Consider the following 27,802-nt stretch of genomic DNA (forward strand, 5'->3'; position numbering starts at 1 on the left):
GAGTTCCAGAGCGAGACGAAGCTGGCTTGGTATGGCAAACCAAGTGTCTCATTAATAGACACTTTTACATATCAATGAGACACTTGGCTTGCCATATTAGTCGAGGGCCCCCTAGTGGCTGAAAATGGTAGTGTTCAATATTTTCCATGTCAGAATGAATGAAATTGTCCAATCTCAGCTGAAACTTGCATTATAAATATGGGGGGAAACATAAATATGTTGCTTAGCTGTATAGGTCGCAGGCATGCTAATTTATGCAAAAAACTGCGACTTATACAGCGAGCCGAGATGGTGCAGAGGCAGGACAGCCGGCTTGGGACTTGAAAGTCCCAGGTTCGATCCCCGGTCACTGCATACCTCGTGGTGTCTCTGGGCAGCACACCTTATCCTCAAAATGCCCACCGGGCGCCTTCAATAGCTGCCCACTACACCACCTGGTGGTGGATGGGTTAAATGCAGAGACCAATTTCACCATTGTATGAAAATGTGATGACATTATTATTATTAGAGTTACAGTACTTTATATTTTTGCTATTTTTGGGTGTAACTGGGACCTTGAGTACACAATTTCCTTCCACCTCATGTACCACATGTGATGTGAATGACAATAAAGAACCTTGAACTTGAACTTAAAAAAAAATCCTCATAAATATTCTTAAAAGAAGCCATTCTGTAATAGTTATAATATGATATTTGTACATTTTTAGCCCTTACAATATTTATTTATCTTGTTTCAGGATGGTCGCAGTACAAAATCAAAATGTGGGTGTTTATGAATGACTCCACAAGCCCTGACAGCTGCTCAGTCCCACTGGAAGAAATCACAAGAAAATGGGTACAAAAAGTTCCTCAGAAACATTTAAATGTATTAATCACAGTTATTATTTATGTTTGTCATCTTCTTTTATTTTTTGGTGTGTTTTTAGCTGGAGAGTATTTTCCCTAAAAACATTTCTGTCCAAAACATTTTCGTGTCATCTCTAAGGTAAAACTTTTTTTTTTTTGGTTTGGACAAAGCAGAAGAGATTATTCTGTCTAAACCTGAAATAAATTTATCACTTGTATAGATTAGATCTGTAGATTAATTATTGTTGCAATCTGATGTGTCCATCTTGTTATGCTCCTTTCAGCTTATTTCTGCTAAATTCAGCTATTTCTGGTATTTCAGCTAGTATTTAGCTGTTTTTATGCTAATTTCAGTTTTTTCAACCAATTCCACATTTTTTTGCAATCAATTCAACTTTTTTCAGCTGATTTCAGCAAAATCATGCTCTACCCACTTTCTTCTGGTAATTTAAGCTTCTCTCTGCTTGTGTTAGATACTATTCAGCTGTTTTGGCAAATTTCAGCTTTTTGCAGATAATTTCAACTTTATTGTGCTAATTTCTGCCTCGTTCAGCCTTAGTTGGCACAATTAAGCTGAATTCACTTCCTTTTGGAAAATTAAGCTTCTTTCTACATTTCTTTGGTTACTATTCAGCTGTTTTGGGGAAATTACATCTTTTTAAAAAGAATTTCCACTTCTGCTTTCTTCTGCTAACTTAGGCTTGTTCTTCCTTTTCAGCTATTTCTGCATGTTTTTAGCTAATTTCAGCTGTTTTTCAGCGATACGCATTCACACTGCATTTTTGCAGGAAATGCAAATTCTCTGTTCATTTTTTATTTTTTCTAGTACTTCCTTTATTAACATGACGTGTGTCTGAGGAACTTATAGCAGATATTTCACAATCAGAACAGCACTTAGGAAACATGACTGATTTCCATTTCTGTATTCTGTGTTCCCTTCCAGGCCGACGTGCCTCATGGGTAATAATTCTGCAGCCTTGAAGACACAACAACCTCAGGTACACTGATGAGTTGAATTTTCCACTGCGGAAGGCAACAGAAGGACACAGCAAATTTAGATCAAAGTGCATTTACATAACCTTAAAACAGAAATAAACAAATAAAATTATGAGTTCTGAATAAGTTTGCTGAAAAAAAATTTGCAGAAAAGCCAAAATGCTAACTAAAAGCTATAATTTAAAAAGCTTGTTGCAAAAAAACTCAAAATTTTAGCTGTAAGTTAAAAGTAGCTATTCTTTTTTTATTTGTAATCATCTGCTAGTGAGAATTTTAATAAAACTGCATACATTCTTGTTTATCTGCATTCACAGGGTTTAAGAAAATCAAACCTAACGTGTGACAAATGGTAAGACGGCTCTAAAATAAAGTTAAAATATTTCAAAAAGCTGCTCAACAAAGAGCTAACTATCGCCCAAACCTGTTCATGTATTGAGTTGAGCTGCTGTTTTATGTGTGCTTGTGCTTCTGTAGTTTCAGCTGTGCGGTCGACGTTAACGTGAACCCTGCTACTGATGTAAAAACGGTTCAGGCAGAAGTGACGACATTACTCAGTTTGACTTTCTCTCACAACTTCCTCACTATCACAGTTTTCACCAGCAGCATCGTCATACTTCCTGTGGGTGAGTCTGCGCTGCGGAGTTCAAGTCACACACCAAACAGGAATTAGGATCAACTCTACAGATATAAAATGGTTTGAAGACATAACAGATTAATTTTTGTTCAGTTCGTGAGAATGTGCATGTGGATAAACACGTTATCTATAAACTTCTGCGTGCGGCCTCTCAGTAAATGAAAATCACGCTCCATACATGCACAAACTTAAACTGACAGACATCCAGCGTCAACAAGAAAATTTTTGCATCCAACGTGCTTATTTTTAGTCACCGTGATAGAGTAAAATGTGATCTCTTCTCTTTCTTTCTGTCAGAAGTTCTTCCAAGAACAACAGAACCTCCAACAACCAACAGCACCAATTTGTTTCCACCAAGTGAGCATGCCACTGAGAATGAAGAACATTGATTTGTCAAACAACCATCTAATGGATTGTTCTGTTTTACGAAGAGGCTGAAAATATTTTATGATAAAAATATGAACATTGTTTTACAGAAACAACTCCTGCTGACGCATCAACGACCAAGAAACCAGATCTCACTTTAGCTGTCGGTGAGTCCTCTTAATGTCTTTGATTATTATTCTTAGGCCTCCTTTATAATAAATAATAATAATTAAAATTAAATAAATAATAATACATTTTATTTGTATAGAGCTTTTCTAAGCACTCAAAGACGCTTTACATGAGTTAAAAAATATATAAAATCAAAAATGCATTACACATAAAAACACAATAAAACGTTTAAAAAGTACAAATTTAAACATTAAAAGCAATTTTAAACAGGTGAGTTCTGAGTTCTTTCTTAAAAGTGGGGAGATCAGAGCAGACACAAAGCTGTTGGGGCAGTGAGTTCCAGAGGGCGGGGGCAGCGATGGATAACGCTCTGTCTCCCCAGGTTCAGAGCTTGGTCCTACAGGGGAGAGACAGAAGGTTGGCATCAGAGGAGAGGAGAGAACGAGAAGGAGTGTAGTGATGGAGTAGGTTGGTCAGGTATGGAGGGGCCAGATTATGGAGGGCTTTGAATGTGATGAGGAGGATCTTGAAATGGATGCAATGAGTGACAGGAAGCCAATGGAGTTTCTGCAGGACAGGAGTGATATGTTCACAGGAGTGGGTGTGGGTGAGAAGGCGGGCAGCAGAGTTTCTGATATATTGCAGTTTGTTGAGAGTTTGGGATGGTGTACTGTACAAAATGTTACTGTGAGAATCGATTCTGGATGTGACAAAGGCATGGATTAGGATTTCAGCAGTGGAGAAAGTGAGTGATGGGCGGAGTCGTGCTATGTTTTGAGATGGAAGGATGCAGTCTGAGTTATCTGTTTGCCGTGTGATTCGAATGAAAGAGAGTACTCAAGAAGAATACCAGGATTACGAAAGAGTGGGGATGGAGTGAGAGTATTGTCAAAGTTGAGGCAGAAGTTGTTGTTTTTTTTTAATAGATGGCCTCCCTTCTCCCCTTACAGCCATCCTCTCCACACCATTATTATGAAATATTTATTCTAGTGATTATCTAGTGTAGGTTTTTTTTTTTTTTTTTTTTTTTAATAGGATAGAAAGAAAGAAAAGACACAGTAAGACTCCAAAATATAAGAAATATACACAAAGAAAGCACACGGCAAAACACCCGGCCACTGACTGTTCACCTGCAAAGAACATGACAAAACACAGCAACAAAATACATATGTATAAAGAACTTAAAATATTCATGGCTTTGCAGTAAGTTTCCATAAATATATATACCCATACCTACGCCTATATACAAACATACATACACATGAATATACATTCATATACATATCTACATATCTATATATCTATATATCTACATATAAAGGCTACATAAGCATCCCTGCATCTATTTGCTAAGTGCTCTGGGGTCGTACCAGGGCATCCGGCATAAAAATAATTGCCAAGTCTTCGTGCGACTTAGTTCACCATGGCAACAACTAAAGAAGGGAGCAGCCGAAAAAAGAAGAAAAAAGTTGTTTATTCATCCTCGAGTTTCCCCGAATTCTGTTTGCATCTGGGTTCAACACTACGCAGATGATCCGCTCATGATACTTTTAAACATCTTCTCCATAAATGAGGGTCCAAGATGCTGGAAGTTAATAACTATAACTTTGATTTTGAAAACTGCTCACAACAGGTCATTTCAACTAATTTGTATTTCTGACTATGTCCACCCCCACCCACCCGCCCATACTTCTTAAGTTGTAGGCCAATCAAAAATAACACAAATCTCTTAAAAATAAAAGTTTAAAAAAATTTTTTCTCATCTTTGTTTTGTCGTTTGCTTCACGTTGGGCTTTCTCTTTTATTTGCAGTCGATTCAGATCAATTCTTCAGAGTTAATTTGACTTTAAGTATGACAGGGAGCCCTGCAAGTCCAAGTATTGTCATTGAGAGATGGGTAAGAAACAAACACAACCATATTTGTATGTTGTGGATAAAAAAAAATTACAGTTTTTTTTTTATGCTTCTGAAAGTTGAAAGAAGAGCTTCAGGTGAACAGGACAATGATTGTCCTGAATGTCATCATAAAAGAAAATGTCGACAGGTGAGTGTCCTCAGTAATCTTTTCATAATTGGCATTTATTCTCCCATTACCTGTCAAATAAGAACCGTGTCTTGTTTTCTAATATTTCACAGGAGCATGAAAAACAAAAATAGTTTGATGGTAAGTGGGCTTATTTACATAGCAGAACAAGTTGGATGTGCAAGTTTATTGATAAAGTTCAGTTTTTAACAAATAACTGCAACTTTTTACGCACTTTATTCATTAAATGCTCTGTTTTCCTGTTTTCCAGGCTTTTAACAGCCAACAAAAACAGTAGGTGTCACACGATAAAATTTGTTTAGCATCTTTTTGATTTTATTGTTGCTATATCAGTTTATTTTCATGTTATTGTTTGTTTTTCAATTTTGCAGCTTTATTTTATTTCACAAATGTCAAAAGCCTATCTGTCTCGTCAACCTGCAGCATGATTTTATTGATCTCTTCAGCAGATATTATTGCACCTTCCATGTTCAGGAATTTCGCACCAGCAATGTGGCGGAAATCGAATCGTTCATTCGCGCTGCCTTGACAAAAAAGTTTGAAAACGGCACACTTACCATTCAAACTCTGACTGTGACGATCAAACACATAGGTGAGCTGTATTCATGACGCAAGTAAAGAGAGCGAGGGAGACAAATACTGACAACAAATTGCCTTTTTGTTTTTAGAACCGGAAAATTGTGCGGAAGATGACATGTCAACGATTTATGGGCGATACATTTGGCAAGAAACGTTTCCACAAGTCCTCCAAGAAATGATCTGCAATAAGCCGTTAACAAACAGAGCCTACAGACTTTGGTGAACCAGCTTTTTTATTTTACAAATGTGCTTCAAATTTAACATCGTTTCCACAGAGATTGGCTCAAAACCACAATAGCAATCTCTCAGTTACAGCATCCAGTTGTTAAAGCTGATAACATGTATCGGTGCTGCTTGGATCCCTGCCATCGTGCAGCTAATAATAATAATAAAAAATAAAAAAAAGATTTCCCGCATGCTAACAATCAATGCAATTATTTCACTCTGTCAAGCAATAACTTTTATCAAGACAAATGACTGTGTAATTTGTTTTATGGTCATGTTAAAAACATTTAGCTGATGCTTAAGTTAATCAGTTGATGGCAGCATTTATTACTAGTTATATCCCTTTGGTTCAGAAACTGGCTGTGTTATAACAAGCCAAGGATGCAGACACGAACACTGAAGCTTTTCAATGTTTCCGCTCACTGATCTTTTCCTTTCAGTAAGTTAGACATTGAAACGGACACGACCCACTGGGCTGATCCTGATATGACAAACTGCCACCAGCTTTTAACAATATCAGACCTCATCAACATCACCGTCACCCCTGGTAAGAGACATCTCACTCCATCGTTCTAGTTTTTATCCCACGTCAAAGCTTTGCGGCATGACATCCGTTAATGGTTAATAATGATGATCTCCAGGTAATGCAGCTGAGGTTGTGGACATGATCCAGGAGCTGGTAGATGTTCAATTAGGGAACAGTTCCCAGCTGTCTCATTCCGAGCTGGGATCAGTGGTGGAGAAGCTCAGTGAAGTGGTTGATGTAAGCCCCATCGAGCCCGACATTGGAGGGGATATTGTTAATATCGTGGCCAATATCCTGCTCTCTGAAACCGATGTCACACCAGTGGCTAACAGGTAAAGAAAGGGTGACCCGGTGCTAAAATTTGCATTGTTTTAAAAAGTAATTTGTTGCTTTCGCCATCTTTTGCAAAGTGTTCTTGATCTGACGGACCGGATGGGGAACAGCATGGAGTTCCAGGGTGAAATTGCAAATATAAAAGCTCCAGCCCTCGCCCTTTCCATGATTGATGTCGATCCAGATGAATTCAGTGGCCTCACCTTTGGAGTTTCTCTAACAGCCACAATGAACCCCGAGGTAAGACGCCATGATGGGAACTTTACTGCAGATCAAGTGCAACAGATATAGACTCACATGATAACTGAGTCATTAGGGTTATTGAAATGTTTGACTAACAAAAGAAATGCTCTTGTCATGGGACACTGCAAAAGTAAATAATTAGATGGAAGGAAACAAACAAACAAAAAAACTGTAATGGACTGAAAACTCAGAATATTAAAAAGGCAAAGAATCTAGAAACGAATGTAGCAACTTCAAATTTGTAACAAACAAACCTAAAGCGGTTCAGATCAGTTGAAGTGGGGTTCTTTAGAAAAGTCATGAACACAATCATACTTGCTGTAGATGGCTACTGAACAGCTTCCCTTTGGGAAAAACAAAGTTGGAATTAAACCCTATTTTGTAACGATTTACTAAGTACACAGAACGGTCATGAGCCGTAAGAGCAACCACAAGATCAGGAACAGTTTTAACAGTGTTTATTTACAAGTGAATGATAAGGAAACCATTGAACTGTGACCTCTGGAAGAAGGGGCTGGAACCCTGAAGACAAGGGAACAGTTAGTAGGAGCCAAGCCGGTCTGCAGACAACAATAACAAACAGTGTGGTTACTTGATAAGGTGGTAAACTCTGGGGCATGAGAATCCAAGGATCCAGCATCAGTCCAGTGAGGTCCCAGGACGATCAAGGCTTGGGACTTGTTTAATTGGGGAAGGAAAGGCGGGAACAAAGGAGGATCCAGGGAGTCGAAGGAGCTCAGGAGATTCTGTGAGGCATAAGAGCAAAGAGTCGGAATAAACAAAACTCTAGAGAATACAACGAAGGGCCAGGAACACACTACCATCAGGAAGACAACGCACCAGCGTTGGAGTGGTGTCGTCAAATACCCTTTATACACCTTCAGCTCATCAGGGTAAGGATCTGCAGGTGCGTCTCCATTGGCAGCATCTGGTGGAGACAGCTGTAGGAACAAAACTCTAGGGCATATTTCTTCAAACTGCGTCATTCAAAGAGCCATTTATGACAGGTAGAGTACTAATCTTTTATAACTTCTCCACTGAACCCCACTTCAAAAGATCTGAGCTTTAAATAACACTTGGGATAATGAGCAAACAAGATGCAGTAACCTGCTGAGGTCATGACACGTTCATCAAGTCATTGGAAAAAAGTAAGAGAAGTTCTTGTAACAATAGCGAGAAAACCAAAGGATAAAAAATGACAAAACAAAGACACAACAAGAACTGAACTGATTCACTAAGAAGAAGAAAAATAAAGAAAATAATGAAACAGATTGAGAAAAAACAGTGAATTCAAAAAAATAAATCCATCTGACTATTAAAATACTAATTCCCATACATTGTAGTTCTTGTATGATTAGAAACATATTTATATACAAACACATAATGAAAACAAAGTTTAAATAAATGTGAAATTTCAGTAAATGATAAAAGAACAAGACATTATGGCGTCAGGAAATCAAAACAGTCATTGAAGCTAAAACATGTTTTTACAAGTGATTGTCAGATCAACTTTCAATTTCATTTATTTCTCTCTCAGGTTTTTGTCAACCAGAGTTTTGTGAACAAACCATTCCCTGAGACAAACGCCACCATCTCTCTGCCCCCTGAACTCAATCACTTTTTACCCACTGGAGAAAAAAACACCACACGAGTCCAGTTTCAGTTTTATGGAACTCCTGACCTTTTTCAGGTATTTTCTTCGAAATATAAGTTTCAGTTTGTTGTTGTTCTCACTAGTTTATCACTACTTTAAGCTGTTTGAATAAACCAGTTTTATGAATGAGAATGCCACTTGTGTGAACAGCAAAGGATTATATCATGGTTTGGGAAAATGTGCTTAAACCAGAGAAAACACCTGACCAGGCTTGTTATTTTGCTGGGGTTTATATGTTTAGTCATCTCTCTGGTTAAGTGTCCTGATGAAGCCTGATGTTGCCAGGCAACGTGTTTTACACGTCACTTTACAGATTGGACAAACAAGAAATGGCAACTAAATTACCTTCAGACAGAAGCTGTTATTTCTGATTTCAGTCTTTCCTAACTGAATTTTTATATATTCAGACTTAAGAATGGGGTCAGAGCTTCATATCAGCAGAAGATAATTAAGAACATTTCTATACAATAAGTTTTTTATTAATAACAATTCAGATAACATTACCCTATTAGGACCAACTTGCTGTACATGTCAAGAATGTGAGATCTGCAGCATATTTTTGCCCTGCTGGTTAAACTTTTGTTTTTTTTTAACAGGACTCATTTATAGTCAATGCAACACAAAGGAACTGGACATTAAACTCTTGTATAGTCTCTGCCAGCATCAACAACAGCCAAGTCATCAACCTGGAGAAACGAGTGGTGGTGACCCTCAACCATGCAAATCCCAAACAGGTGAGAGTTATGGCTTTCATTGTAGCAGCTGTAACAAAACCTCGCTATGTGATAGCTCTTACAACATTAATAATTATTGTTTCTAGCCAGAAGACAAGGTCCAGTGCATGTTTTGGGATTTCCAGAAGTATGGTGAGTGGATTTTTGCTAACTATTTTCTATAATGTGTTAGTGTGGAGTAGAACCCAAGGTGCAGACAAAACTCGAAGGCTCAAATGTGACATACAATCAGCAGTGGATGACCATAGTGCAGAGCTACGAAGAGCGCAGGTGCTTAACACCGTGCTTGACCATCTATTTATATTTTCTGTCTGGACATGAACTGATGAAGCTCTATCCCTCTGAGAGCTGTATTAGGCAAGTTAATGGTCTCAAGCCCAAAACAAATGAACCTATAAGTATTGAAGAAAGAAAGGAAGTAGAACCCAACAAGGTTCAGTCAGGTCACCTGGACGGTTTCGTTCTTTATTTTTTCCCTTGAGACGTTTCGTCCATCATCCAAATTCAGCCAATTTTTGAACCACTTTGGCTATGGCAGCCTCAGACGAGTAAACAGGGACCAGGGCGGGCCCCAGAAACCATCTTATCACTAGCAAACTGGTTGGTCCACTATGTGTGTGCTGCTTGTGGGACTCGGTTTGTCGTGGCTCCTCGGACCGATGAAATTCTTTGGATGAAGGACGAAACGTCTCAACAACAACAAAAAGAAACCATCCAGATGACCTGACTGAACCTCGGTGGATTTTCCACCTGGATTATTGAGCATGAACTTTGAAAGGAGGGCAGCACGGTGGCGCAACTGGTAGAGCTGCTGCCTCTCAGCGAGCAGGTCCCTGGTTCAAACCCCGGTCCAGGGGCCTTTCTGGGTGGAGTTTGCATGTTCTCTCCGTGCATGCGTGGGTTTTCTCCGGGTACTCCGCTTTCCTCCCACAGTCCAAAAACATGCATGTTAGGCTGATTGGTAACTCTAAATTGTCCCTAGGTGTGAGTGAGAGAGTGAATGGTTGTTTGTCTCGTTTGTCTCTATGTGGCCCTGTGATGGACTTGCGACCCGTCCAGGGTGTACCCCGCCCCTCGCACAGTGATTGCTGGACATGGGCACCAGCGACCCCCGTGACCCAAAATGGAATAAGCAGGTAAAGAAAATGGATGGATGGATGAACTTTGAAAGGAAGCAGACCTTTATATTATCAAATTATAGTTCAGGAAGAAACTTTCAGCAGTGACATTAAGCATATAGAGAGAAACAAAGGAGTAACATCTATCAACAAATCAAACAATTTGAACAAACTAGTTGTTTTTGTGGATGAAAATGTTGTACTCAGAGTTAGAGGACGTCCAGCATTATCCAGCCATCGTTCATATATTAAACATCCAGTTATCAATCCATCCAGCCATCCATTATCTTTTGCCCGCTTCTTGCTGTTCGGGTCACGGGGGTTGCTGGTGCCCATGTCCAGCAATCATTGTGCGAGGGGCGGGGTACACCGTGGACAGGTCGCAAGTCCATCATAGAGACAAACAACATTCACTCTCTCACTCACACCTAGGGACAATTTAGAGTTACCAATCAGCCTAACATGCATGTTTTTGGTCTGGAAACCGGAGTACCCGGAGAAAACCCACGCATGCACAGAGAGAACATGCAAACTCCACTCGGAAAGGCCCCCGGACCGGGATTTGAACCGGGGTAACCTGCTCGTTGAGAGACGGCAGCTCTACCAGTTGCACCACCATGCTGCAACATTCTGCCAAAGACAAGTCATGCATGCTTTTTTCTTATCGAACATTACCTCAAAGAGTTCATCATCAAGAAAGGCATAACTATGAATAAACTGGGATCGAACAAAATGTGGATTATAGGCTGCAGAAACAAAGCTACCTTACACATTCACGTGCATGACGTGTCGAGAAGGCCAATATACCTTGAAAGACCTGTAGAAAAGACCAAGAGAAGCTGAGTAAGTGTAAATATTTTAGTGTATTTGTTCTTATTTCTTGGGTTTGTTTGAAGAGGTTCAAATTTTTAACAATGTGAGTTGGAAATTAGCTGTGATTTGGTGGGAGTTTAACTTCTACATGAGAGTAACTAAGCACCACTAGACTGTCTGATTCATAAAGGTTTCTACAAATAGGAAGCTGGGTGATAAGAAGGTTTAATCAAATGTTGTGTTTGTGTGTCAGGCAGCCTCGGTGGTTGGAACAGCAGTGGCTGTGAAACTCGGAGTATCTCCTCTCATCAGACCAGCTGTCTCTGTGATCACCTCACACATTTCGCCGTCCTCCTGGTGAGTCTCCGGAGGGTGGGGGGCATCTTATAAATAAAATCAGGGATCAAACCCCCACATGAAGCAATCTGTTTGTTTGTATGTCTATCTGCCAACAATAAAGAATGCTAACAACGCTGCTACAACATGGACATATTTTATGTATTTATATACATTAAAATACACTATAAGCTTTGTAGTTTTGGTGTACATTTGATGCCATTATTGAGTTGCACTGTTAACGTATTATTTAAACATTATTTTGTGTATTTCAGGATGTATCACGGACTTCTATCAGTAAAGCTGACAGTGAGATTCTAACAGTGATCTCGTACGTTGGTTGTGGAATATCCTCCATCTTTCTTGGCATCACTTTGCTCACATATCTTGTTTTTGAGTAAGTCCATATAAAACTGTCTTGTCATGTTATAATAGAATGTGTTTACGTAATTTCCCAGTATCCATTATACAGAAATTTACAGCTGTGATAGTGAGAAGGCGAGAGGCAGAAAGTAGAACGGGTCGTTTTGTTAATCAAAATACGAATAATTTTTATTTATTTGATTTTTCCTTATAGTTATACCCTTTTCATTATGTGCATGTTAGAGCAGACGTGGGCAACATATGGTTCAATCTCCATCTGAACCTAATGTTCTTAAATGAAAAGAGAACCAACTTATAAATAAGCCTATTAAAAGCCTTCCAGATTATCAGTGTTAAAGAAATTTTATTTTCCAAATCTCTATGCAGCCCTGCAATTGGTTTGCCCACTCTTGTGTTAAATAATAATAATAATAATAATAATAAAATGAATATGTAATTTCTGATCTTTAAATCAAAGTGCTGCCAAACAACCAAACTCCAAACATCCAACTATAATATCAAACTGAATTTTGGACATTTCAAGACAGTTTTTCAAAGTGGGGCCGCGGCCCCCTGGGGGACCGCCAGGGGGCGCTAGGGGCCCCACAGAAAGCTGGAGAGAAGATTTTTTTTTTTTTTAAGCAAACATAAAAAAAAATGGTAATAATAATAATAATTGTCCTCTAGGACAATCTGTATCTATCCAGATAAACGTACTTGAGAGAGAGGTTTGATTTGTTTTGTTTTGTTCTTCTGGTCAGCAGTTTGTTCAATTTCTTTTTTTGTGGGAATATAATTCAGTGTTTAAAACATGTTAGTTAATAAAAAAAAATGTTATGCTCATCAGCTGTAATAGTTAATTGAATATGGTATGGTATGGTATGTGAATGGTATAAAGTTTATTCATTTATATATATAAATATAGTGTATATTATATATAGTGAATATAGTGAATAAAAGTTAAAACATTCTAAAAGTTAATGTTTTTTTTTTTTTTACATATTTTGTAGCATTGTTTGTGGGTTTGCGAGGGGGGCCTCGGCCAGAAATTAATGCTGTTTGGGGGGCCATGGCATGGAAAAGTTTGGGAACCCCTGTTTTAAGGAGCCTCAGTGCCTAGAAAAAATGTATTTTACTTCCTGTTTTAATGTTGCAGTCTTATTAATTGAATGGTAGTGTATAGTTTGAACTTTGTTGATATATTAAGAACTGTAAAGACTTCTTAGACCCTCATCAATCTGCATCTCTCGCAGGAAGCTGCGTCAGGACTATCCATCTAAAATACTCATCAACCTGTCAGCTGCACTGCTGGGTTTGAGCATGCTCTTCCTCCTCGACTCCTGGCTCTCATCCTTCAACAGCTACGGCCTGTGCATTACAACTGCTGCTGCCCTTCACTATTTCATGTTAGCCTCCTTCATGTGGATGGGTCTGGAGGCTTTGCACATGTACTTCGCACTGGTTAAGGTCTTCAACACCTATGTGCCCTCTTACATCTTCAAGTTCTGCGCTGTTGGATGGGGTGAGGAAGACGTTATTTCTTTACATAGATGGATAATATGTCCTGTGGTTTTTATAGGCTGAGGATGGGAGTCTGACTGATCAAAGTTTGAGTGTTGATGTTGAATTACACTGTATTCTAGTTCAGTGTACTCAAAGTACTTAAATCAAGGTCAAGGTAGTACAGCATCCAACTAGGAAGCCGGTTCATTCTAAAATGAGCAGTGTTTGGTAACGAGGAAGGAGGCGAGTACAGTTTAACATGAAAAGACTTCATGTGAAAAATGAGTCAGAAATACTGTGGTCCTCCAACTCAAGCAAACTCAAAAGTTTTTTTCTTATACCATTAAATATGGCTCATTGTTTTCTTAATGAGTTTCCCTAAAGTGCATCAGTTTAACTCAGCTCTAAACAGCCATGAGAATTGTTTTTATGACTCATATTTAAAGGTCTATTTCTAGCTTTTCCTTCTTCTTGTTCTTCTTGTTCTTGTGGTTCATGTTCTTGTTCTTCTTGTTCTTGTTGTTCTTCTAGCTGTTCCCTCTTCAGGCATCACCACAGAAAGTCATCAAGTCTGTTCTCACTCTAACTCTCTCCATGTCCTCTTAAACTGCATCCATATATCTGCTCTTTGTCTTTACCCTGGCAGCTGCATTTCTAACATCCTTCTACCAGTATACCCACTGTCCCTCCTCTGGACATGTCCAAACCATCTCAGTCTGGCCTCTCTAACTTTATCTCCCAGTTGCTTGATCTGTGCTGTACCTCTGATGCTCTCATAAGATTCCTTCTTGTTTTTCACCTACTCTAATTCTAATCTAATTTTTGGCACCACATTTATAAAGTTATGGTCATGAGTCAAAGTCTTTCTGTTGGATTTGGACAAATAGACCCAGGGTTAGGACTCAGAACTACTTTTTTTAGGAGTTGAAAACTATACTATTGTTTTGGATGAAATAAATGCCCAAATACATGAGTAAATTATAGCGGTTGCCATGGTGACACACCAAAACATTTTACTATAACAGCTGTTACCACTAGAGGCTACATTTCAAAGCTCGAGGTGGGCCATGATATAAAGCTAAACACAAACATTGTGTTTGTGTGTGTGTTCTTTTAGGTGATTTTTCACATCTGTTCTAATAATATATACAATTTTCAGGGATTTTTAAAAGCTACGTGGAAACTAACTGCATTTGTTTGGTCGTAAGGATTGGAAAATAACAATTTTAACAAAAAAAAGGAGCATTTGGAAATGATTTAAGTGTGCCAGATGTTTTATTTCCATTTTTTTCTCACATTAGAAGTATTTGAGTTTTTTTTTTTAATAAAGGCAGGATGAATTTGGATCGTTTCGCCCTCACAGGTGTCCCTTTGGTAATGGTCAGCTTGGTTCTGGCCGTCGATAAAGATGCTTATGGAAGCTTGATACCTAAAGATGCTGCCGTGGCGCTTCAGTCCACAGAACCTTTGTGAGTCCAGCAGCCTTTGACCGCAGATGAAGCGAGAACTGCCACCATTAACCAGAACTCTCTCTCCTTCTCTGCTCCTCCAGCTGCTGGCTGCAGGATGACGTCTCCTTCTACGTGACGGTGGTGGCGTTCGTTCTTCTGATCCTGTTGGGCAACTTGACCGTGTTCATTGTGGTTCTGATCCAGATCAAAAATATGAGGGCTAACAAGATGTCTGCAAAACAACGCAACTCTTTGCAGGACCTCAGAGCAGTCGTCGGCCTCACTGTTCTGTTGGGCCTGACCTGGTCAATGGGCTTCTTTTCATTCGGGCCGGGCCGAGTGGCCATGATGTACCTGTTTTCAATCTGCAATTCCTTACAGGGTAATTAAAAGTTTTGGACAAATGACGCAAATTATATTCGGCTCAAAGGCAGTTTGTTGCATCGAACGCACGTGGGAGTGTTCACTGCTTCTGTGGGTTGCAGGGTTCTTTGTGTTTCTGTTCCACTGCTTGATGAAGGAGAACGTGAGGAAGCAGTGGAGAATCCATCTGTGCTGCGGACGTTTTAGATTCACCGATAACTCAGGTACTTTTGGCTCGACGGTGTTCATTTCTGTGCAGCAGACTTAAATCCTTACGCGTGTGTTTTCTTTGTGCCTTCAGACTGGAGCCGCTCTGTAACGGTGTGCGGCCGCTCCGAGAAAGGCAATCTCATTAACTCTGATTCAGTTGCCTCGGACAACACCTCGTCCCTCAGATCACCGACACCGCCACAAAACCACCATCACGACAACAACACCAGGGGACAGGACTGAGGCTACGGCAGGGAGAGGTCAAATCATCCTATTTGTGGAGAGTTGCACACGTCACCTTCAGAACTTCTTCACCTTAAATGTCAGCAGAAAGAACTGAACACTGATGGTTAGCTTAATTTAAATTAAATAAGTCTTGTTTGTAAAGTTCATCTTGTGTACCGTGTTTTTCAGACTATAAGGCACACTTATAATCCTTTATTTTTCTCGAAAATTGACAGTGAGCATTATAATCCGGTGCGCCTTAAAGTCTGAAAAATACGGTAGACGGTCTTTACTAAACATTTTTCAATTTAGTCTTTACTTTTAATATATATATATATATTTATCACTGAACTTATGCATCATAACTGAATTCAAATCAATGTAACTCTTTCTCTTCAGATCTAAATTTTACATCTCAGGATGATTTGTACAAATGTTAAAGTTTATACATTATTTTAGTTGGAATTCATTTTAAAGTGAGTTAAAGTTCATAGTTGAAGCCCTAGAATGAAAATCTCCCGGCATGTCTGAACTTTTTGTCTTTAAGCAAAGCATTCAGCAGGAAAACACATTTATTGTTGGTTTCATGTGAAAATTAACTAAAGTGCAGTACTGCACTTGTGTTGATGGGGACGCTGTGGGAACTTGTATAGAATATTTAACTGAAACAACATAATTTTATGTTTTATTTATGTTCTATGTCCCATTTTGTGACATTTAACACAGTATGGTCGTTGATCCTGTTTTAATTAAACAAAAAAAATTGTTTGGTTTCACTTTGATTTTTTTTTTTAACAAACATTTTGCAGTTTTGAACTGGACACTATAATGGAAATATGTTAAGACGTCTCTAACCTCAAATTTGAAACACAAATGATAAATTTCATAAATATTAACACAAGCCTGAGCATTTCTTGAATGAATGCATATCGCCCGCTGCCTTTCATGCCAGAGTTTTAGACTAAAATCAACTTATGTGAACTTATGTTATGTTGAATGTGACATAATATCATAAGATGTCACTTTCAGAGTATGTGTTATGAATGAGTCTCAGCTACTACCACTTCAAATTTTAAGACACTATCTGATAAACTGAATGAGTTATAGACATTTTTGCATGTTTATTTCTTAGAGTCAGTTAGATGTGGCAGCCATCTTGATAGGTGACTCCAAAAGTTTAACAGTTGTGTTGGTAATGCAATTACTTCCTGCAAGTTTCATTAAAATTCATCCATTTGTTCATGGGGTATTTTAGTAACAAACACACACAGAGAAACTACAGGCAAAATCAATCAACCACAGATGGCTTTGGGCAGATGATAAATAACAGGCAACTAAAAACAATGTTCTCATTAGGACAACTCACTAAAACTGAGATTTATTGCCAAGTTCAAAGTCATAGCCACAGACTCCTTAAAGATCAGGGGTCTGCACCATTTGCCATACAAAGAGCCATTTTTGCCATTTTGCTTACAAATTACAACGTGTCCAGAGCCGTAGTGTTGTAGTACTTGAGACCGGTCTTGGTCTTGAGACCGGTCTCAAGACCAAGACCGGTCTCAAGACCAAGACCATCAAAAAGTGGTCTTGAGACCGGTCTCAAGACCACTTTTTGATGGTCTTGGTCTTGTCTCGGACTCGACTGCATTTGGTCTCGGTCTTGTCTCCGTCTCAGACATTGAGGACTCTGGATTTTAGCTCAAGAACAGTCAAGACCACAACTGTGGAAATATCACTAAATTGCCAGAATATTGTCCAGTTTATTTGTTAATTTGTTTTTACTGGATGCAAAATGTACTGATTCAAATCCAAGTGATAATGTGACTCTTTGCTAAATACGTTTTTCTTACTGCTGTCACGCCCACCCCCTTTCACTCGCATGTGGTTCTGTACCAACAGAATAATACAGACAACAAAACATAACGTCGCAACCAGGGGTGAAAGTAAGCCGGTACGATCTGGTACTGGGTACCACTAAAGTATTTTGTGCTGGTACACAGTACCTGAAAGAGAGGGGAGCGTAAAGCCTCAATCAGAACCAGTCACGGCTGCACTTTTGGTCAGAATAGATTCTCTAGCAATAATCAGTCTAAACCACGACTTAATCACTTAATAAATAGATTTTTTTCCTCATTTCAAATTGTTTCTGAACTGTTCGTGCTATTCTAGAGCCTCAGTTCTCTACCGCGGTGAAGTTAGTTTTACGTTGGACATTCGAGCTCCGTGGCTTCAGCGGTGTGTTCCTCTCGTCCGATCCGAAGCAGGCAGTCTGATTTCAGTCAGCTGCATTCAGTCTGCCCCTCCTCCGAGACGTAATGGTTCGCTGAGGGACCGTCAACAAATTACTGAACCAAACACTCTTCAGAAACAAAAATGAACATATTTTACATCATTTGACCCACTGACACAAAACTAATGTTAAACTACTCTAATAGACCTGACACACAAAGACACCATCATTTATTTCTCATTTAAAGCATTTTCTAATTAGTTACTGAGTAAAAACCATGATTTTTTAAACAAATAAAACATGTAAAATTAGAAAATGCTTTAAAATGAGAAATAAATGAGGGTGCCTCATCTGTCAGGTCTAGTAAAGTTTAACAAGTTTTGTGTCAGTGGGTCACATGACATGAAAATTATTGTGCAAAAAAACCCAAATGTCTGATTTCTTTGTTATGTAGCTTTGAAAATGTATAAAAACTGACACATCCATTCAAAAACAAACTTAAAGTTGCAGTATGTAACTTATAAAAAATATTTTTATTAAAGTTACATACTTTTTTTTACATATTTGTTAAAACTGTCACTATGTCATGACAGTAAAACAGATTATCAGTGAAAAGATTAAGCTCCAAGACTTGAGGTCTTGGTCGCGACTTGGTCTTGGACCCCAAAAGTCTTGGTCTTGTCTCAGTCTCGGTACACTCTGGCCTTGGTCTTGACCTGGTCTCGGGTTAGGTGGTCTTGACTACAACACTGCAGAGCCACAAAACCTGCTCCAACTGTCAACTGCTGGCCCGTGGACCTCTACAAGTTTGTTGGAGATGGCTTTTCCAGCCAGTGGGGTTGATATTATAAAATGAAACATGTCTAACTATTATTGACATTTATTGATATTTTTGCATTTTAACACAAAAGAAAAGACCAGATTCAAGTAAAGAAAATAAAAAAATATGTAATTTTTAACAATTATATAAAAAATAAAACACTGAACTCTGCAGGCCCATGTGAGTTCTCCTAATCGTTGAAGAATTAAGTTTCCTATACTTGAAAAGAAAAAGGCTTGTAAGCTCACTCATCCAGGTAGATAACAACAAAAAAGGTAAAATCGTGTCATCTGGACCAGTTTCTTTAAGTGAGAAGGCTATGGGACAGATCTGGTTGGCCGGCTGTAGACTGAGGAAGTCCTCTGGATGGGAGACGAAACGTTTCTCACTTAAAGAAACTGGTCCAGACACATTTAACTTTTTTTTTATTATCCTACTTAAAGCATAAAGTTAAAGGCAATATAAAATTAGACCAGTTTGTTGGATAGCCACTCACATTTTTAAAGAAAATAAATCATTTTTTGTGTGTTTTATTCTTAGTGTTATGAAAGTTACTCACCATATTCCTTCTCAGCCACTTGTCTTAAAGATATTCCAAAACATGCTGCAAGTCGACTTAAAGTGGCTAACAAACTACTAGCACGATGTAGTCCACATGTTTTACGCCTTGTATTATTCTTCACATATTTGAAAATGAAAGGAAATCTGCTGAAACTATCCATTTTCATTGTTGACAATAATTTAAATAAAATTCAGTTTTATTTTAGTTTTGGTCAAAGTCTGAAAGAGCGGCTGCAGAGGGACCAAAGAGCCACATGTGGCCCCAGAGCCTCAGGTTGCAGACCTCTGGTCTAGATCATGGGATCTCTAAATATGAAAAAGCTAAGTTTTGTGTTTTTTTATGTGACTGTTACTAATTGAGGTAATATAATAACAACAAATATTTAAACCTTTGTTTTAAATTCCGCTCAAATTAACTGGCGGCTGCTGTCGTTTGAGTTCATGACAGCTCGGCTGAGGAATGCTTCATGAGTTGCTGTTCAGGTTTTGGAGGAACTCGTTGGATAGCATTCTGTGCATTATTGTCACCCTCCCAAGATAAAACATCCTGTAACTTTGGTGGCTCTGTGAAGAAAATGTTAGTCCTGTAGACGAAAAGGAGAAAGCGATCGCAGCTGTCGCAGCTTCTTTAAAACACTCCACGGTCAGATGCTCAAACTGAAGGCGAGTGGAGTTTTTCCATCGTTTTGGCTTCGGATCTTCGTTTCCTCTTGTCGAGCGGTCAATGCAAGCTTGTGCTCCCTGGTCACATTCGGACAATCATCAGTTCCGGGTAAGAAAAGATCATTAAGATAAACTGATTTGTTATCACAGAATAATTGCTCGTTCAATTAAAATGAACGCCTGCTGGCTGCAGGCTGGGGGTGAATTTGAAGCACTTGTTTAGTTTTAGATGAATTTGTCTTCCTCCCTAAAAAAATACATAAATGTAGGATTTAACCTGTTAGGATCTTTGGCCTTTTTAAAATAAAATCCTTCTAAAATCACTTCAGGCTCTCCAGAAGAGAAATAATTTCTCAGAACGAGCGCCATTTCAAAGGTTAAACTCACCTGTAAGTTACCGTCTTTGTTTTGATGCACGTAGTCACGGCGTATTGTTTTTATGCTATTAGTGCTTAGCGTGTTTTTAGCTGATGCTTTTCTTAGTTCATATCTTAGATCTTATTATTGTTTTTCTTTTACACTATACTGTTGGATGTAACTGGGACCCACACAGTTTCGTTCCACCACATGTAACACATGACAAATCAAGAAACTCTGACTCTCCGACGTAAAAAAGCCACAAAATTAACGTAATCTGCGTGTCTTAAAAAATGTGCTTTGTGTTTTCATTGGAAACTAAATGCCGAAGCAACAAGTCTGGGTCAGAATGAGTGCACGGTTCATTTGCATTCCAGAGAAGTTGGTTTAAGCAGAAAAATATGTTGACTCTTATACTTCATTTTGTATAAAGTTAAACTTACGGCTTATGTCGCGATTCTTACTGTTTTATTGAAGTCCATCCAGTGGTGCATCAGATATTTTGCTAACAGATGAACACAATTGATTCCAGTAGTTTGACTACAGATCTTGCACAAGCAGTTACTGTATTTTTCGGACTATAAGGCGCATTATCCTTTAATTTTCTCAAAAATCGACAGTGAGCCTTATAATCCAGTGCATCTAATTCTGGTTGTGCTTACTGACCTCAATCTGATTTTATGTGGCTCAAAAATCTGTCAAAATTAACTTGTTTCTTTTAATGTGTCTTATACTCCGGCCTTATGTATGAAAACAGACCCATTCATTGATATTGCGCCTTATAATCCGTACTATTTGGACTACGTTGTGAATACCTCTCAGCTGCCAACACACCGAATTTAAGCTCCATATTAAAATCTTTTTTGTTTAAAGAAGTCCCTTAGCTGTGGCGACCATCTTACGTGGGGTTGACTCCAAAAGTTAATCATATGAGTGTGATAAACACTCGACCACTGGTTCATGACATGTTTTGCTGAGTCAAACACAGACGTGCACACACACAAATGAAATAAAATACATTATTACCTCCTGCCTTTTGATGAAAAACTGCTGAATCTGCTCCACATTTAGGAGTAATTAACTATTTTTATGTTGCGTAAAACCAGCAGTTTTCATCACATTGACAAAATAGTTAAATTTTTACAATTTACTGAAGGCGTTCCTTTGTTCCTGATGGTGTTTCTCTCTTTTTGTTTCCAAACGAAGCTGAGCCATGGAGGAAAGAACTGAGAGTCCGATCGCAGTGAAAGTGGAGGAGAACTCCCACAGCTTTGTCCTCACCTACTTCCAGGGGGACATCAACAGCATGGTGGACGCCCACTTCACACGGGCCCTCAGTAAACTCTGCAAGCCCACAGAGCTCGCAGGAAAAACAAAGAATAGCCACAAACCTATTAAAAGCGGTAAGCACGATGGAACAAACAGAACGAGGTGGATTTTTCACCACGATGACGCGTTTCTTTCCTCTGCAGAGCACACAAACACCTGCCACAGCAGCGTGTCTTACACCAAGTCCCTCGTCCCGTCTGAAGGGGGACACTCGGTGACCTTCAGCTCCGCAAACGAGACTCCTGTGTCCTGGAACTCTTTCAGGACTAGAGAGGGTCCGGTGCTGCCTGCCATTGTGTGCCCGCTGCCACCGGAGGGGCAGTGTTTTACTGGACAGCAATATTCCACATCCTTGCTCAATCTGCTGCACAGCGACCGGGGGGAGATCGTACCCAGCATGGCCTCCAGTTCCAAACCAGAACCAGTACCCGGCTGGACAGTCCCTCAGGGATTTAGAGAGTCTGTGGACCCTTCTATAAGCTTTGAACCAGGTGAGTTGGAAACTCCAACAACTTTGTAAAACTTTCTGAGTTTGTTCGCTCCATGTATGGGAGGCCTGGTAAAACATAATTCATAATTAACACATACACACGTATGAAATCATGTATACATGTGAAATCATGTATACATGTGGCCCAACAGACGGCTTTGAACTTTTGTCTTTAACTTTTTTATGGACGACTTTAAACACACGTTTATTAGTATGCACATGTAACTCTGAATTTTGTCTTACCTGGCCTCCCATACAATTCTGGAACCACTTTCAGCTGAGAAAATCCTGATGGTTTCAAACCAGTTTATTTCTTTAGGCATTTAATTATTATTTTTAGATGTTGTAGTAATAAAACTAACTTTGCATGTGCAAATTTTCTCTGGAAGCACACATTTTTTACAATTATCTGAAAGTAGCATTTATTGCAGGGAAGCATATTGCCCACTGCCTTGCATGACTAAAGTTTTAAACAAAAATATTGAGCAACCTGTTGTTGGTTGGAGTGCGTGTTGGGATCGGTCTCAGCTACTTTCAAATATTAGCACACCGTCTGTGAAAATGAGTTATAGTCATTTTTTGTTCATGAAGTTGATTAGTTGTGGCAGCCATTTTGAAACTGGTTGGCTCCAAAGGTTAATCCATTGGATATGTACATCAAACAATTATTTTCTGAGAGTTTCATTAAAATCTATTCAACAGTTCATGAGATATTTTGCTAACAGACAGACAAATCTTATGCAATCTCTTAGTGTTCAGAATACATGTTGGGAATGAGTCTCACCTACAAACACACCATGCTTTAGCTCATTACCAGCAAAACTGGCTGGGTTTTAGCTGTGTTCCTGTTTACTAAGCGTAATTAGCTGTAGTGGCCATTTTAAATCAGGTTGACTCTCAAAGCTAATCAGTTTTAGTTGTTGAGTCAGTGAATGGATTCTGAAAGTTCATGAGCTATTTTGCTAACAGACCAAAAATAAATGAATTACAAAACACAGATGCTAGCAATTAAACAACTGCACATCTTTTATAGTTGTGGACAATAATTATAACAGAGGTGAGATGCTTAAGTATCAAATGGTTTTAAAATGTTTCGATCCATCATGATAATAGCTACAAATAATAAATTTTGCTGTTTAATGTCATCAGAGAAGGTGCTCAGGTGTGCCAGGTGTTTTTCCTGTTTATCAGAAGAGGTGTTTACTTTCTGTTTGGGTTCTCCGTGTCAGGGCGGCATGTGGACAAAAAGGATCTCTACTGGTACTGAGGATGAACAGCAGCAGTATGGGCAGAGGACACTGAATTTTGTTTTTCTCACCAAACAGCTGAGTGTCTCACTGGAACAAAATTCCCACAGCCACGTTTCTGTTTCCTGCTTCCTGCTCTGATGGCTCCATTCTTCACTGAAATGACCTCAGCCCCTGGGCCTGCACTATGAGAGCGAGAAAGCCGCCAGCAAACCAGTTCTTCCAGTTTTGTCATTCTTCTTTATCATTCCTAGAGCTGTGGATTTTCACTCCCTTTGCAGTGAAGTCAGGTGAAGTGTACTTTCAGTCAGTAAACCAGTGTTAAGTCTCAACTGCGTGTACATGTTGAAATAAATCATTATTCTATCTACAAATCTCCTGGACGGGTTTTAGGTTCTGTGAAGTTATGTAAAATGTGCATAAAATAAGAAGGAAAGTTGTATTTTTGGTGATTAATGTATTGTTATAATATGTTTATACAGTAAAAACATGCTATGCATACTGAAATATATATCTAAATAGATATTAGCATCTGCTCAAAGTGAAAACCGCCGGCTGTTTAAAACTGTATATTGTGAAATTTCTTAAACAAAGTAAATTTAGTTGTAATGTAATTACAGCAAACTGCATATAATATGGTTAAAGAGGTGACCCATGCTGGTAAGTTTGACACAAATCTTATGAGCATTCAAGAAATGCAACTACGAATACTGATAATACAGGAGATTTCTGGGTTTTAACATCTTGTTTCTGTATTATCTGGTCTCCATGCTGGTTGCTGACCTTAAAGGGTGCAAACATGAAAACTCCTCCATCTCTTACTTCCTGTAGGAAATAAATGTATTTGATAAATTGCATTAATAGAGAGCATTATTTACTTTACCACGTTGGTTCCAAAATCAAGGTGAACTTATGATCTGCAAGTTTTGTGCCTTTATATATACTTTAAGAAACCTAAACGTGTTAGGAAACGAGTTTCAATTATGGATGTAAATAATATAACTACATTTATTTGAATAGTTTTCTATCTTCTTTAATGCTGAACATTATGGAAAATGCATGTGTTTGTTTACAAATCTATTAGGAAATAAATGTGAGCTTATGAATAATTAAATGTAGCAAAAACAGTCTAAAAGGACCAGGTGTTAATGTACGTGTGTTTGCTTCTACTGACAGAAAATAAGGCTTCTCCAACAAAATAACAACTTTGGTTTAAAAAGTGTTGATCTTTGTTATTTTTTTAAAGATTATGGTTGATGTTAGCACTGACATAACATCTTAGACTACAGCTTTTACTTGTATGTATCTATTTATTTATGAAACGGGATTATGTGGAGTTATCAGCAGTCAGTATCCTACCTGCAGTAGGATTAGCTTGTGGGCTTGCTTGTATGTGACAAATAAACTATCCTAATAAAATGACCAACATGGATAAAACCATTTTTATGGATCTTTTTAGGAAAAGTTTTTAAGGTTTGTATGTGGCCCAAACCAGTTGATTCATGGACCAGCACCAGTCCCTGGCCCAGTAGTTGGGGACTGTTGGATAATTTAATTATAAGCCACACAAGAATGCAAGAAGATCTTTTCGACTAAGGTTAACTTCTTGCAAGGGGTGCAGCATTGAAAACAGGCGTACAAAGGTGTTATACGAAGCCCCGGTCCCAAGGTCTGCCCACAGACAACGAGTTAGGAGAAGCTTATCCGCTATCAGACAGAGGCGAGGTCAGGACAACCACTGCTTCACAGCTCAAAGTTTTTGACGACGTAAGAAGTTATCAGTTATCAGTTTTCAGGCTCCTCTCTGAGTAGACAAAAAGACTTTCTTGATTCACACACATGGTTCTATATTAATTCAACATCAGTAAATGAAAACATCCGTGACCTTTACATTCCGGTAAGTTCCCCAACAGGGACCCCTGGTAAAATGATGGATGAGACAGAAGCTGCCATCAGTGAAGCCCTATGTGGGGGAGTGGTGGCACAGAAGTTAGAGAAGGCATGCCTGTGATCGGAATGTCGCTAGTTCAACTCCCAGAACCGACATCAAAATGCGTGTGGGGAAAAAAATTCAACAACAACAGAACTGTTTCTGAACTGAGACTGTTAAAACAGTATTCAGGAGCAACACATGACAATTCGGTGAGTCTTAGCCCACCACCAGCTGTTTTTTTTTTTCAATCTTCATGATGTAATTTTCCACATTTCCCTGTCAGTCCACCATTCACAGTCACAGACGGAGGAGGAGCTGCCTCCACAAAAAGAGGGCGGATTAATGATGGTGTTAATAATATGTCATGGTGTTATTAATAGCCTCTTCCCATCTGCTGCTGGATTACTCATGGATCCATCTCACCACAAACCAGGTGTGGATTTTGTTGGGTTAAAAGCTGACTGGCTGTCTTTCATCAAGAGGTCAATATGTCAGAAGCAGCCAAAGACATTAACCAACTTGTGCATGTGTACGTACACATAGCACATTTTCTAGTTAAATATCCATAAAACTATATGTGTGTGGCACCTTCACCCTCAAAAGACTCATAGTGGTTATGATAGTCCAGATAAAAAGGCTCATTAGATGACTTGTGTTGACAACATTAATGGTTGACGGTATGGCAAGAAAATATACATTTATCTTCAAAAGTTTCAGACTCAACCTCATGCATTGAATCTGAACAGCCGTGACAGTTTCCTGCAAAGAAACCACCAGTTTTAGGATATATTATTCAGTTTATAAACTTTTTATGTCACAAGTGTGTCAAAGATTTTGTGTATAGGTTATTTGTATTCACCCCCAAGCAACAACTTGAGTACAAAGATTTCACAACTTGTGATTTTTTTCCATCTCCCACACCACTGAGGAGAAACCTGAGCCCATTCTTTTCAAACTTGGCTCAGTTTTGACCGTGGGATCAGTTTTTCTACACACATGGTTTCACATGTTTGGTCATTCTTTTGTTCAAGATTTTGTAAATAATTTGTTTTGCGTATTTAGTTCTTTGAAGATGTCCAATTTTAAGACATGGTAGAACATGACTTTTAAAATCTGAGTGTGCGTTCAATTGACACATTCTTAAAGCATGCTATGTGGCATCTTATATCATAAAAGCCTTGAAATGGAGCAACATAACTGCTTTACAAAATGCCTCAATGCTCGAGTGCAAAGATGACTGTTCTGAACTTGAGAGCATTCTTGTGTAGCATTTTTTTGTTTTTCTCGAAAATCCTGTAGACAGACGATTGGCAGCAGGTGTGGACGAGGAGCAGCAGACAGGAGGGGACACAGACAGCCGTCGCACCTTAATCCTTCTAATTCCAATGTGTCACTTATATTCAGAATAATCCAAGAATATAATGGAGAGAGAAAGGAGAACAAAAGCAGCAGCCCACTCATGTTACTTGGGGAAAAAGAAGAAAGAGTATTTTTTGTGTGTTGGGATTTGTTGTGCAGCACATTTCAGACAAAATATCTCTTATTATCATTTTATTAACAATATCCATGCTGCTGATGTCTTGCCTTTAAACTGCTATATTCATACAATCTGCTCACAACAGACTTATGTTCAGGTTGACGTTTAATATACTGTATTAATTTACATTATTATTGTTTACTGTTTAATTCTGCTTCTTTTGATACTTTATATCAGGGGTCTGCAACCTGCGGCTCTGGAGCCACATGTGGCTCTTTGGTCCCTTCGCAGTGGCTCTTTCAAGCTTTGACCAAAACTAACATAAAACTGAATATTATAGGATGTTATACTCAACAAAAAATGACTAATTATAGCTGTTCTCCTGTTATTTCCTTTGCAAATATTGTATGTGGATACTAATACACAGAGTAAATTATAAGTAAACTTTAACTTTATGCTTTATTTCTTCAAAGTAGGGTACTCAATTTCTCCACAGTTAAAAAATATTGCATATGCCTGCACAGTTTACTGTTTTAGTTTTCAAAAAAATGGCTATATATATATATATATATATATATATATATATATATATATATATATATATATTTTTTTTTTTTTTTTTCTTTACAAAAATCCAGTCTTCTGTGATGGGCTTACAACCTGTTCATGAACAGGTGTCCCCTCTGTCTCTCGCACAGTGACTGCTAGATATGGGCACCAGTGGGGACACTGGTGTACCATACAGTGACACACTTAAGTGACACATACATAAAGGAAGAAGCGGGTAAAGATAATGGATGGATGTGTAGTGAACTAGGCCTGAAGGTCAAAACCTTGACCTAGGCACCATATGGGACAGAACTTGTCATTTCATTGATTTGAATCCAGAAATACAGGATGACCCATCCTGAGACTTTCTTTCTTGAATTCAAGTGAAAGAACACTCTCTTTTCTATTATCATTACTATTTTACAAATGTTTGATAATCAAAGTGTTTTAGTTCA

At 38.6% G+C, this 27,802-nt stretch overlaps 3 protein-coding genes and 1 long non-coding RNA gene across 4 annotated transcripts; all 4 read left to right on the forward strand.

Moving 5' to 3' along the window:
• The first annotated feature begins 2,188 nt into the window (after positions 1-2,188).
• adgrg4a (adhesion G protein-coupled receptor G4a) lies at positions 2,189-11,877 on the forward strand. The gene is made up of 13 exons (XM_037675517.1): positions 2,189-2,199; positions 2,317-2,465; positions 2,774-2,833; positions 2,953-3,009; positions 4,783-4,868; positions 4,945-5,015; positions 6,260-6,366; positions 6,461-6,677; positions 6,756-6,918; positions 8,459-8,611; positions 9,172-9,309; positions 9,396-9,441; positions 11,852-11,877. Exons 1-13 carry the CDS (start codon positions 2,189-2,191, stop codon positions 11,875-11,877), a joined length of 1,284 nt encoding a protein of 427 aa, XP_037531445.1.
• Positions 4,836-5,288, forward strand: LOC119408888. The gene is made up of 4 exons (XR_005186749.1): positions 4,836-4,868; positions 4,945-5,015; positions 5,108-5,135; positions 5,266-5,288. It is a non-coding gene; the product is annotated as an uncharacterized LOC119408888 (long non-coding RNA).
• A 3,348-nt stretch (positions 11,878-15,225) lies between the features above and the next one.
• LOC119408889 (adhesion G-protein coupled receptor G6-like) lies at positions 15,226-15,876 on the forward strand. The gene is made up of 3 exons (XM_037675747.1): positions 15,226-15,275; positions 15,379-15,480; positions 15,558-15,876. Exons 1-3 carry the CDS (start codon positions 15,239-15,241, stop codon positions 15,707-15,709), a joined length of 291 nt encoding a protein of 96 aa, XP_037531675.1. The 5' UTR covers positions 15,226-15,238; the 3' UTR covers positions 15,710-15,876.
• Positions 15,877-19,896: 4,020 nt separating this feature from the next.
• vgll1 (vestigial like family member 1) lies at positions 19,897-23,423 on the forward strand. The gene is made up of 4 exons (XM_037675748.1): positions 19,897-20,074; positions 21,529-21,725; positions 21,795-22,142; positions 23,371-23,423. The coding sequence occupies exons 2-4, from the start codon at positions 21,536-21,538 to the stop codon at positions 23,406-23,408; spliced, it is 576 nt and encodes a 191-aa protein (XP_037531676.1). The 5' UTR covers positions 19,897-20,074; positions 21,529-21,535; the 3' UTR covers positions 23,409-23,423.
• Positions 23,424-27,802: the final 4,379 nt, after the last annotated feature.

Source organism: Nematolebias whitei, chromosome 4, assembly GCF_014905685.2.
Source record: "Nematolebias whitei isolate Nwh7 chromosome 4, NemWhi1, whole genome shotgun sequence".
Taxonomy (NCBI): Eukaryota; Metazoa; Chordata; class Actinopteri; order Cyprinodontiformes; family Rivulidae; genus Nematolebias; species Nematolebias whitei.

What these genes read in the sequence shown, in the direction of transcription:
- adgrg4a (XM_037675517.1), top strand. An exon ending in CACCAATTTGTTTCCACCAA is followed by an intron (nt 2,834 to 2,952) that starts GTGAGCATGCCA and finishes ATTGTTTTACAG; the next exon opens with AAACAACTCCTGCTGACGCA. An exon ending in ACCATGCAAATCCCAAACAG is followed by an intron (nt 9,310 to 9,395) that starts GTGAGAGTTATG and finishes TATTGTTTCTAG; the next exon opens with CCAGAAGACAAGGTCCAGTG.
- LOC119408889 (XM_037675747.1), top strand. Translation starts at nt 15,239, where the DNA reads ATGATGTACCTGTTTTCAATCTGCAATTCCTTACAGG. An exon ending in AATCTGCAATTCCTTACAGG is followed by an intron (nt 15,276 to 15,378) that starts GTAATTAAAAGT and finishes TGTGGGTTGCAG; the next exon opens with GGTTCTTTGTGTTTCTGTTC. An exon ending in TAGATTCACCGATAACTCAG is followed by an intron (nt 15,481 to 15,557) that starts GTACTTTTGGCT and finishes TTGTGCCTTCAG; the next exon opens with ACTGGAGCCGCTCTGTAACG.
- vgll1 (XM_037675748.1), top strand. Translation starts at nt 21,536, where the DNA reads ATGGAGGAAAGAACTGAGAGTCCGATCGCAGTGAAAGTGGAGGAGAAC. An exon ending in CCACAAACCTATTAAAAGCG is followed by an intron (nt 21,726 to 21,794) that starts GTAAGCACGATG and finishes TTTCCTCTGCAG; the next exon opens with AGCACACAAACACCTGCCAC. An exon ending in TTCTATAAGCTTTGAACCAG is followed by an intron (nt 22,143 to 23,370) that starts GTGAGTTGGAAA and finishes TCTCCGTGTCAG; the next exon opens with GGCGGCATGTGGACAAAAAG.